Raw genomic sequence first — 10,085 nt, forward strand, 5'->3', positions numbered from 1 at the left:
TTACAGTACAAATTCCACACTGGCCACGCCCCTATCGTGAATGTACCACTAGACGTAAATGTGTCGTGAAACACCGCAGCGGTTTACGGCCTAGCGCCATTTTAAGAAAGGAACGACTCGTTCAACTGGGTGAGAACACACGTTGGGTATTGTGTGGACCGAAATACACACAAAAATACCGAGTGAATTAAAGAAATTCATGCACGAAGGTCTTCCACAGAAACACGCAAGAGGATTTTGGCCCGAAAATCGGAGATTTCGTTGGAGCCGAATGAAAAACTGAGGTAATTGACTGCAGGAGGCCGTCCGTGGAAATGTAGGCGATCTCGGATATGATCATCATGAGAGAGTTGGTGAATTAGCAGAGCTGACCGTAACCACGACTGAGCTTTGCTTTATTTTTGTGTATTAAAGAGTGCACTGATATTAGTTATTAGATGCGTCTCTTTTTGTTGATGCTACACTAACGTGATCTGATGCTGAAGTTGTAGTTTGTTTAATCATTATGTGGAGAATAAAAGTGTTTGTTTGCACGAAGCTAACCGAGAAAGCTAAGACTGCTAGCAGCTAACTTCACGAGACTCGTTTAAGGGGTGTTTGTTTACTGATCCAGATCTATGTGAAGACGCTGAATTTTCAGTTTGAATCTGTTAGCATGATTTTGTCTGCTTATTTAAATCCACCTTATCTTAAATAACGTCTTATTTACCATTTTCACACAGTAACTGCTTAACTTGCATGAGGTGCTCCTAGTTGTTGATTATTTTTTTTATCGTTTGTGTTTTTTCTCTCTTCCAGGTGAACAATGACTCAGTTTCTTCCGCCGAACCTGTTGGCATTGTTTGCCCCGCGGGACCCCATACCGTTCCTGCCTCAACTGGGAAAGCTTCCTCACGAGAAACACCACAACCAGCCCTACTGCGGAATTGCTCCTTTTATCCGGCATTTTGAGGTGCTTTTTGACTTGTTATTTTATGTAGAACGGTTTATTTATCGATTTCTTTGTTACATTGATGTATAACTGTTTTTTCTGCTGTTTATTAGGACCCCAGAGATGCCCCTCCACCCACAAGAGCAGAGACACGGGAGGAGAGACTGGAGAGGAAGGTGAGCGAGACTTGTCTGAATAGACTCTCTGTGGGGAGTTTACTAATGTTTTCTCCTGCTGAATTGCTTTTAGATTGACAGAGCTGCACTCAGTAGTTTTAGGCCCCGTTTACACTAGTGCGTTTTAGTTTGAAAACGCATAAGTTTTGCTACGGTTACGCCATCCGTCCACACTACGCCGGAGTTCTCGAGCGCCGAAAACGGAGCTTTTTGAAAACGCTGGAGAGGCCGTTTTCATTCTAAAACGCTGCTGCTCCGTCTCAGTGTGGATGGGGAAAGACGGAGATATCTGAAAACGGAGGCGGGGCTGCAAACGTTCGCCTATCTGATTGGGGCTTTTCCTCAATATTAAGTAGCCCACACACAGTTCAGTCTCGCATCCTCTTCTTTTAAGTTAAGACTTCGCAAGTTTGATCAAGGCTGCAGTCTCCCCCTTCTCAGTTTGATATGGAAAACATACCGAGGACACGCGTAAATCTTCAAACGGAACAGTGTACTTTATAACTTCATTCACATCACCTTGGCTACGTTGTTTCACTTTCTCAACAATAAAATGTAAACATGATTTAAGGAACTGCCTTATTTCTTTTTAATATTAGCAACTTAACAGACAGCAGAAATGTTGAGGCGTCGTGCTGCATATATGAGCGTGGATATTTATAACAAAACGGAGCCTATAACAACTGCCTCCTTTTAATTTAAGTGAAAATACGAAACGCACCCTCTCTTTTGCTGAATATCAGTTTTAATAATCGACAATTATAAAAGTATAACATACAATAAGTTTATATTATATTAAGTTTATTATGTTAAGTTTATATTTATACATTGTAGCAAATAAAGGCAAGCGATCAGTCAATGTACCTGGATTAATCATTAACTTATCTTTGCACTTAACCAAAACATGTTACCCGTGAACAAGTAACTTAATAGATTCCAATGACCAAAGTCAGGGAATTGGCCTATGTCGTTAGATAAAGACAACAACATGAATGAAATATCACGTTTAGCAAATATAGTGAGATTAGATCCAGCGGGAGATGCGTGATGAGCAGTCCGACAAGCAGAGCTCTCATCTGGGTAGAATGCTGGAGCGCTTGCCCGAGAGTGTGTGTGTGTGGTCACGTGATGTGCGTTTTCAGCGTTTTGGTGTGGACGGAGAGCTGTTCAGAAACGCTGGGTAAAACGCGAGTGTGGACGCGGATCGTTTTCATTCTACAACGCCGTTTTAAAACTAAAACGCACTAGTGTAAACGGGGCCTTAGTGGGCATATAAGTACAGACAAGACGTGTTTGAAAAGCTTGTTGATACATGTCACATTGAGTTTAACCATAGGTCATCCTTGTCCCAAACTTTGCTTGAGACCACTGCTAACAAAATGTTTTTTTTTAATTGAAGCAAAAAAGTTAGAATATTTACTCCACTTGTCTCCACTTGTTTTAAACCGGTTATATTTTGTCATCTGTCCAACACAAAAGTATTAATGTTTTGGAGAATATTAGAAACCACATGCCATTGATTCCTTGGGGTATGTATATATATTTTTTTCACTGCAATGGATGTTAATCGTGACCATTTTTTGGTATGTTTCTTTTGAGTTCAACAAAAAAAGGTGTTTCCACTGGAGGATGGAATAATTTACATTTAATGTGCACACGATTAACTTTCACTCTATTGTTGAAACTTGGCAATTCATTCACAAATCACTTGTGTTCTGGACCGTTGAGTCTTGACAGCTATGAACACTTGATAATGCTGAAATATGTTGCATAGCCCTAAGTTTTTAGAAATCATTTGTCAACGCACCATAATCAAATTCTGAAAAATCGATGAAGGAACTTGATAGCAGTCAGCAATAGTAAGATATGCATTGCAGAAGCTTTTGTGTAAATGTCACATGCTCTATTAATCCAGTAATATGATGCAATAAATGACCAATAATAAGAATGTTAGCCAATTATTTACATTTGTACAGTATTTAATGTAAAATTATGGTAACTAACTACTTGGTTATTTGTTCATTTCAAATCCAGAGAAGAGAAAAAATGGAGAGGAGGCAAGTTGTGGTTGAAGGAGAGCTGAAATTATGTAAGTGTCTTTAAAATAAAGGCTTTACAGTTGTAAATAAAGTCATTAAAATGTTCTATATTAACCTTTTGACCTGTATCTCCACAGGGGACCCACATAATGATGCTAATGCCCAAGGAGATGCGTTTAAGACCCTGTTTGTGGCTCGAATTGTGAGTATTTTTTGGTCTCAAACATAAGCTTGTCGGCTGACAAAAATCTAAATGTGTAGAGGTTGTTTCTTGAAGACAAATTTGTTTATTTAACAAACATGTTTTATTCTATTTCTACAGAATTATGATACCACAGAATCCAAACTGCGGCGAGAGTTTGAGGTCTATGGTCCTATCAAACGGGTAAATTGTGCTGAACGTGTATTATCCATATTAATCTTGGGTCAGTTTGTTTCCACTGTCTTATTCTTGTATGTATCTGCTATTATTAGATCTACATTGTGTACAACAAGAAAACTGGAAAACCAAGAGGCTATGCGTTCATTGAATACGAGCACGAGAGAGACATGCACTGTAAGTAACCAACATATCTTATTCTGCCTTCAGTCCCTTAAATGACCCCAAAGCAAGGTTGCACCATTGGTTTTTGTATTTCCAATAATAGGCATTTAAGTCTTATCAAAACCCCTTATTAAACACCAAAGGAAGAGTCAGATGCAGAAAGCTCTTAAATGCATCTGATATATTTATAAATTGAGCATTTTTTGAAACGCAGTGGTTGAGGAATTTCACTATTGTCAAACAATAGATTCTTTTCGTTCCCTTAAATTAAAATATCTGAAATGCTCATTTTAGAATACACTTTCAGAAGGCATACCTTTTGCATCTGAAGTCTTCGTATTTTGGTTGTACTTTATTTTATCTCTTCAGTGGATTCAAATCAACATATAGCTAAGCTATTAATAACACCAAAGCTGTCCTTTATGAAAAAGAATGTGTAAACTTTTCAAATGACTCTGTAACTCGGTTTAAAACTCCATTTGTGTGTGTGTGTGCTTGTATGACCGCTTGTATCAAACCCTATCTTGTCTGTGTTTGTAGTATATTCCTGTTTTTACCCTTGTGTGTGTGTGTGTTGCATCTGGCGTGAGTGTGACGTGCAGCACATGTGGGGGAAGTGGAGTGTGGCTGTGCGTTAGCCCAACACATTCTGATGAATGTTGCCACTCTATGGCATCTCTGTAATGTTTAGGCAGTGTGACATAGCAGTGTGTTTCCGGCTGGAGCAGTGATGGTAAGCTAAAGGCTAAGGCCGTCTTTAGTGAAAAAAGGTGACCCATATACTTACACACCTGTTTATGTCTGGTGCACAAACAGCTGTTACCAAGGCTTTCAATACCTCAGTTCACATAGGGGCGTTTATGATTGAAGTGTTGCGGAGCGAGTCAATGCTTTATATTAATTGTGTGTTGTTCTCATTGCTACTGCAGCCGCCTATCTCTGATGGCTATTGGCCAGAGCTGGCTTGCAGATCATGATGATGGTTTTGATACATCTACACCCTACTACCACAGCTCAGTGTATGGTTGGTATGATGGGTTTGTATGATGGGTAAGATTTCTTTACACCCCTCATCTAATTATAGGTCGATTGGGTATACTAAATTCATTCTCATCTGCCCTGTTTTAGGGCAAAATGTAGGGCTGCTAGTTGTCATTGATAGCGCTTTGGGTCGGTTGTAGTGATCGTGAGCCTGGCATTAATCTCTTCTATTAAAGCCATCACACTGTTTCTAACGTGGTTAGACAGGTGCATGTTTGCACAAGTATGAGAGAGGTACATTTAAAACAGAATAGTGTTAAGATCTCTTTGGATGTGTTGCAGTTTGTGTAACACAATATTAGTTATACCCAAGTGAAAGGTGGTCTTGATGTTAGTTTTTTTGAAGTAGAATTTCTCATGGGAGATTATTATATTGTCATTATCCATTCAAATATCACCGCACCAAAGGGTGTCTTGCCATTTTCTTCCAGTTGTTGAATAAAGTTCAATAGATGCTTACTCTTTATAATATTATATTAAGCACAGTCAGATTCATGATAGTTATGCAAAGTCAGTGCATTTACGATAGGAAATCACCTTTATTTTTATAAGTAACATAGTGAGCTGTACCAATTTTAATTAGTGTAATGGCAGCTGAACATTGTTGCTAACAAAACAAGCAAATATTTTGTTGTTTAAGTTTCATTCTACTTAATATAGTTGTTACTACATGCTTATGTTTGAGTTAATCTCATTTTGCGTGATGGCACTGGACTTTTATTATTAAGTATTTGACTCTTAAATTTTCCTGTTTAATTTTAAAAGCAAATCAAGTCTTTTAAAGTTTCATTTTTAAGAATCAAGCAAAATGTATTCCGAGATGTAGTACATACTCTTCATAAGCATTCAATCTAGGTTTTTGGAATTGGGATTAATAGATTAGATTAACTACAGGCTTTAGAAATTAAAATCACTACATTTGAACCCAAATATATAAAAAAAAAATCTGTTGACATGGAATCACCTCGTTCTTTAATGGTTAAAGTAAGTTTCTCTGGGGAGTTTATCCTTAGGCCTAAGAAATCTGTTTGCGTTAAGGAACAAGAAGCTACATTGAGAGAAGTTTTTTTTTTTTTTTTTTTTTTTTTTAATACCTTAGATTTGTTTGTCCAAACTAATCATCTTTATTTTCTAAGCTTTAAGTGCGCTGGAAATTACAATGATAGATCCAATTAAACATAAGGACTTTTTTCACTTACCATTTCTAAAAAAATGCGTTAAATAAAATATTTTGAGATTTGCTTAAATTGTCACTGGCAAGGCCCCGTAGATTTGTAAAGCATTTAACCTGGAAACTGTTTTGAGAGATTTGTTTTTTTATTTTTATTTATTTTTTTGGATATGAGGGTGGTTGGTAAGCCCCTCTTTTGGGACAGCTAGTTGAGGGTTGTGGTAAGGCCCTCTGTTAACTGATTTAAATGAGGGTGAATGGTAAGCCCCTCTTGTCGGTAGGTGCGCTGAGGGTGTTTGGTAAGCCCCTCTAGTTTGGTATGGTAGTCTGAGGGTTGTTGGTAAGGCCCTCTTGTTGACGTCAGGGCAGGTATGTGTGAAAGTACTGAAGGGTTTCATGGTAAGGCCCTCACGATGGGTTCCATCTGAACTTCATCGACAGTGCAGACAGGAGTAGCTTCGTTGATTTTCCATTGTTGAAGGATTGGATCCCTAATTCTTTGAGTTCAAGCTTGTCCCGTTTTAGTAAATAAAAATAAAAATTGGATCAAAGTTTCAAATAAATTGAAGAACATTTTGATTCGAGGCTGCTGGGATCGACAGGCTACGTTTCGTGGGGTTTTTCATCAAGGACTTCCATCCTTGGCCAGGTGTTATGGTAAGATAGCAACTCCAGGTAATGTGGTATAACTTGGATAATGACTAAATAATAAGGGCCTAGATATTTAAGGTCTTAGACTTATTTCAGATCAGCAGGAGAAAGATTATTGGCCATACTGAAGTATGTCAGAAGTCTGTAACTTTAAAAGCGGTGCTTCTAGCTTCTTTGTATTATAAATAATACAATTGCTAGAAGTAAAGCTTTGCTAAATGTTTTTTTTCCCGTGTGGTGTGGAGTGGTGTGGCGTGAGTGTAAATGGTGCTTTTAATGCTCAAATTCAGTTTGAATGTGAAAGAATGTTTCAAAAACATTTGAGGATGAGAAGTTTGCTTTTTAATGCAAGATGTGTTCACCAAGTGCCTTTTTTAATAGATGCTATTATTAGTGATTTAATGACAACAAAAATGTCAGTGGGGATCACTCAAAGATATTATAGAAATTAAATTTTGTATTTAATTTTAAGATGACTTAAGTGATCCAAAGCTGTTAAGACCAGAGCTTGCTGATTTTTGTGATTTCTCCAGCACTGCATTAGAGCTGCCTCAGTTGTATAGTAGAATTTGTATGTCTTCAACTTTTTCAGTGGCAGAAAGAATTTATGCTCCTTTCTTAATGTTTAAAACATTAGCTGTCGTTGACAACAGCTGTCACTTAAAATTATTAACAGAATTTTTTTTCTGGAAGATCTTAAAAACAATATGCATCTATACATTAAACGTAGGTTACTTTTTATTTATTTTCTTATTTATTTATAACTATGGGTTAAAGTGAATAGAAGCATCTAATCATCAAGGTAATGGTGTTGAAGGTAATCACTGAGGTAGAGGAAATGTATAAAATGGATGGCAGCATTGTCAGTTTATCATTCCTGGTGTCTTATCCATTTGGAGGTAAGCGTGTGACTTCTGATAGATTAATGTTTTGAATGGAGTTCATCCCAAATTCAAGGTATGTAGTAGCAAATACTGTTCTGTGTCTTCATGGTTCTCATTGTCTGTGTCTTTTTTTCCCTCTGTGCTCCCCTTTATTCCCTTCCTCTCAATCTCCACTTTTCTATTGCTCATCTATCAACTCTTCTAGCTGCTTATAAGCACGCGGATGGCAAAAAGATTGATGGTCGTAGAGTGCTTGTTGATGTTGAAAGAGGACGAACGGTAAAAGGATGGCGCCCCCGGCGACTTGGTAAGCATTTCTATTTTCCCCCACTCTTGTCAGATGTTTGTTTCTAGGCCTGGAGGTCCAGTTTGAAGTATTGAAAACATTTGATTCAGTTTTTCTAAATCGTCCCAAGACAAGAATGGATGTTGTTCAATAGTTTAGGACCACTTTAAAATGGGTTTTAACCCCTTCAAATGTTGGCTACTGTAGTTTGGTTAGGATTGGCTTTAGTATGCCTCAAAGAGCTTTCTTTGAGGTTTTTAGTTTCAAGTGAATCATTCTCTACCAAAAGCAAGACTGACTGCTAATCTTGTAGCAAATAGGTTTGATGGATCAAGTAAGGCAAAATCTGGCTTAAGGTCTACTGTCCTGCAGAGTTCAGCTCCATCTTTGATCTTTTGAACAATATTAATGCATGGGTATTAACTGTGGGCATCGAGGACCTTGCCTATCCCAAGCATGGCCTTTGGGTCCCAAAACTTTATACTTGAACCAAATTTCTTTTCTTCACTCTCCAGGTGGGGGTCTTGGTGGCACAAGGCGAGGAGGCGCAGATGTCAACATCAAGCACTCTGGCAGAGACGACACATCTCGTTATGATGACCGACCAATTGGAAGGTACGCTGTGTGAGAGGAGGTTGGAATTTTAGTTGGTGTTTTTTCATCTTCTGAAGTTACGCGGCCTTACCTCTGTCTTATTTTGCAGTGATCGCGATCGGGATCGTGGTGAACGCCGTGAACGCAGTCGAGAACGTGATCGAGACAAGGAACGTGGAGAACGCAGACGTTCTCGGTCCAGAGAGAGGCGCAGGCACACTAGGTCTCATGAGCGTGAGAGGGCCGCTGCAGGGGATGAGGCTGGGGGCAGCAGCCGACGACGAGAGAGGGAAAGAGAACGAGGTGGTGCTGGAGCTGGAGAAAGCAGAGAGAGGAGTAGAGACCGGGATCGAGATAGAGACCGCAAGAGAAGGAGCAGGAGCAGGGATAGGAAGAGAGACAGGGAAAGAGGAAAAGGTGCAGAAGGAGGGGAGGACGGCATGGGCGGGCTAGTTGATGGCATGATGCCTGAAGGGGGAGATAGGGGCATGGAGGACCCCTTGGGTGGTGAACCAGGACGAGGTGAGGAGGGAGGACCTGAAGGAGAGGAAAGGGGGAGGGATCGAGACAAAGACAGGGAAAGAGATCGTGATAGGAAGCGCAGCCATCGAGATAAAGATAGAGAAAGGGATCGGGACAGAAGGCGGGACAGGGATAGAGATCGTGACCATAAGCGAGACCGGGGAGATCGGGACCGTGGGGAGCGAAGGGAAGATCGACACATTACCTCCTCAGGAGATCATGAGGGTTTGGGTAATGGAGGTGAAGAGGGTGAAGAGCCAGTGCCGCCGCAATCAGAAGAAGGTTCACAGGATGGGATGAGGATGATGATGATGGATCAGGATTCCATGCAGTCGGGAGAGGGCTATGCCTCCAATGAAAATGGGTACAGGATGGAGGCCCAGGGTGATGAGTACTAAAAGTGCCATCGTTGTGTGAATGATTGTAGGTTATCTAGTTGTAATGTTGATTTGATTCACAAATATCTTCAACCATTATTTAATGCCTCCACCCTTTGCTTGCACTGTCCACAGCGTGTGAGTATTATACTGTACTAATAACAGCTGTCACTGAAAGAGCTTAGTGTCTCCCTGGTAAGAAGCGTCCTAATGTTAAAATAAACATTATGTAGCTAAACTGTGAGCTTTTTATGTTTTTAGCTCTGGTAAACCTATTTCTGGGGCTTGGACTACAGTAAATAATTAGCTTAATGATGCATTTGAATTCCCTGTCTAACATTATTTTGATATCAAATGACCATAACTGGGAGGGGATTTCTAGACTGAAGCACTGTATTATAATACAGTGTAGTTTCAGTCAAAGATAAGTATTTGTTTGTTGCAGTTATTGGGGTTGTTTTAGTACTGTTATGTCCATTTTCATAGATGTGTGCAGAGTACAAAAGTAACGTTTCATGGGTTAGTACATTTATCTGTAACTTTCTTTTTGTATTGGTCTTCCCTTTAATTTCTCTGCTACTTTATTTTCATCATGTACATTTTGTTTCATATTTGGTCCTGTAAATGGATCGTTTACAAATCGTACAGTTGCCCCTTATTTTACAGCAGGAACAAAGGCAGAAAATATGACACCTGCTTTTAAATGGGAATGTCTGCCATGGTCTCACAGAAATTGCTCTTAATTTTATGTATAGGTTTTTTCAGTTTGTATCTGGTCGTATTTGTTCTGCTTTAAATTCTTGAATAAATACTTTTTTATTGCCGAAGTATTGTTTTGGTTATTTATTTAAATCTTACGGTGTTAAACG

The 10,085-nt window shown here is 39.2% G+C and overlaps 1 protein-coding gene across 2 annotated transcripts; it reads left to right on the plus strand.

Annotated features, from left to right (window-relative positions):
* The first annotated feature begins 85 nt into the window (after positions 1-85).
* Positions 86-10,043, plus strand: snrnp70 (small nuclear ribonucleoprotein 70 (U1)). 2 transcript variants are annotated; one of them, NM_001003875.2, is given in 10 exon segments: positions 86-284; positions 799-952; positions 1,045-1,107; positions 3,142-3,196; positions 3,284-3,348; positions 3,469-3,531; positions 3,621-3,702; positions 7,643-7,744; positions 8,239-8,338; positions 8,427-10,043. In NM_001003875.2, coding segments are annotated over 9 exon segments (1,488 nt in total). In that variant the 5' UTR covers positions 86-284; positions 799-805; the 3' UTR covers positions 9,238-10,043.
* Positions 10,044-10,085: the final 42 nt, after the last annotated feature.

This window comes from Danio rerio, chromosome 3, assembly GCF_052040795.2.
Source record: "Danio rerio strain M-AB ecotype USA chromosome 3, GRCz13ab, whole genome shotgun sequence".
Lineage (NCBI taxonomy): Eukaryota > Metazoa > Chordata > Actinopteri > Cypriniformes > Danionidae > Danio > Danio rerio.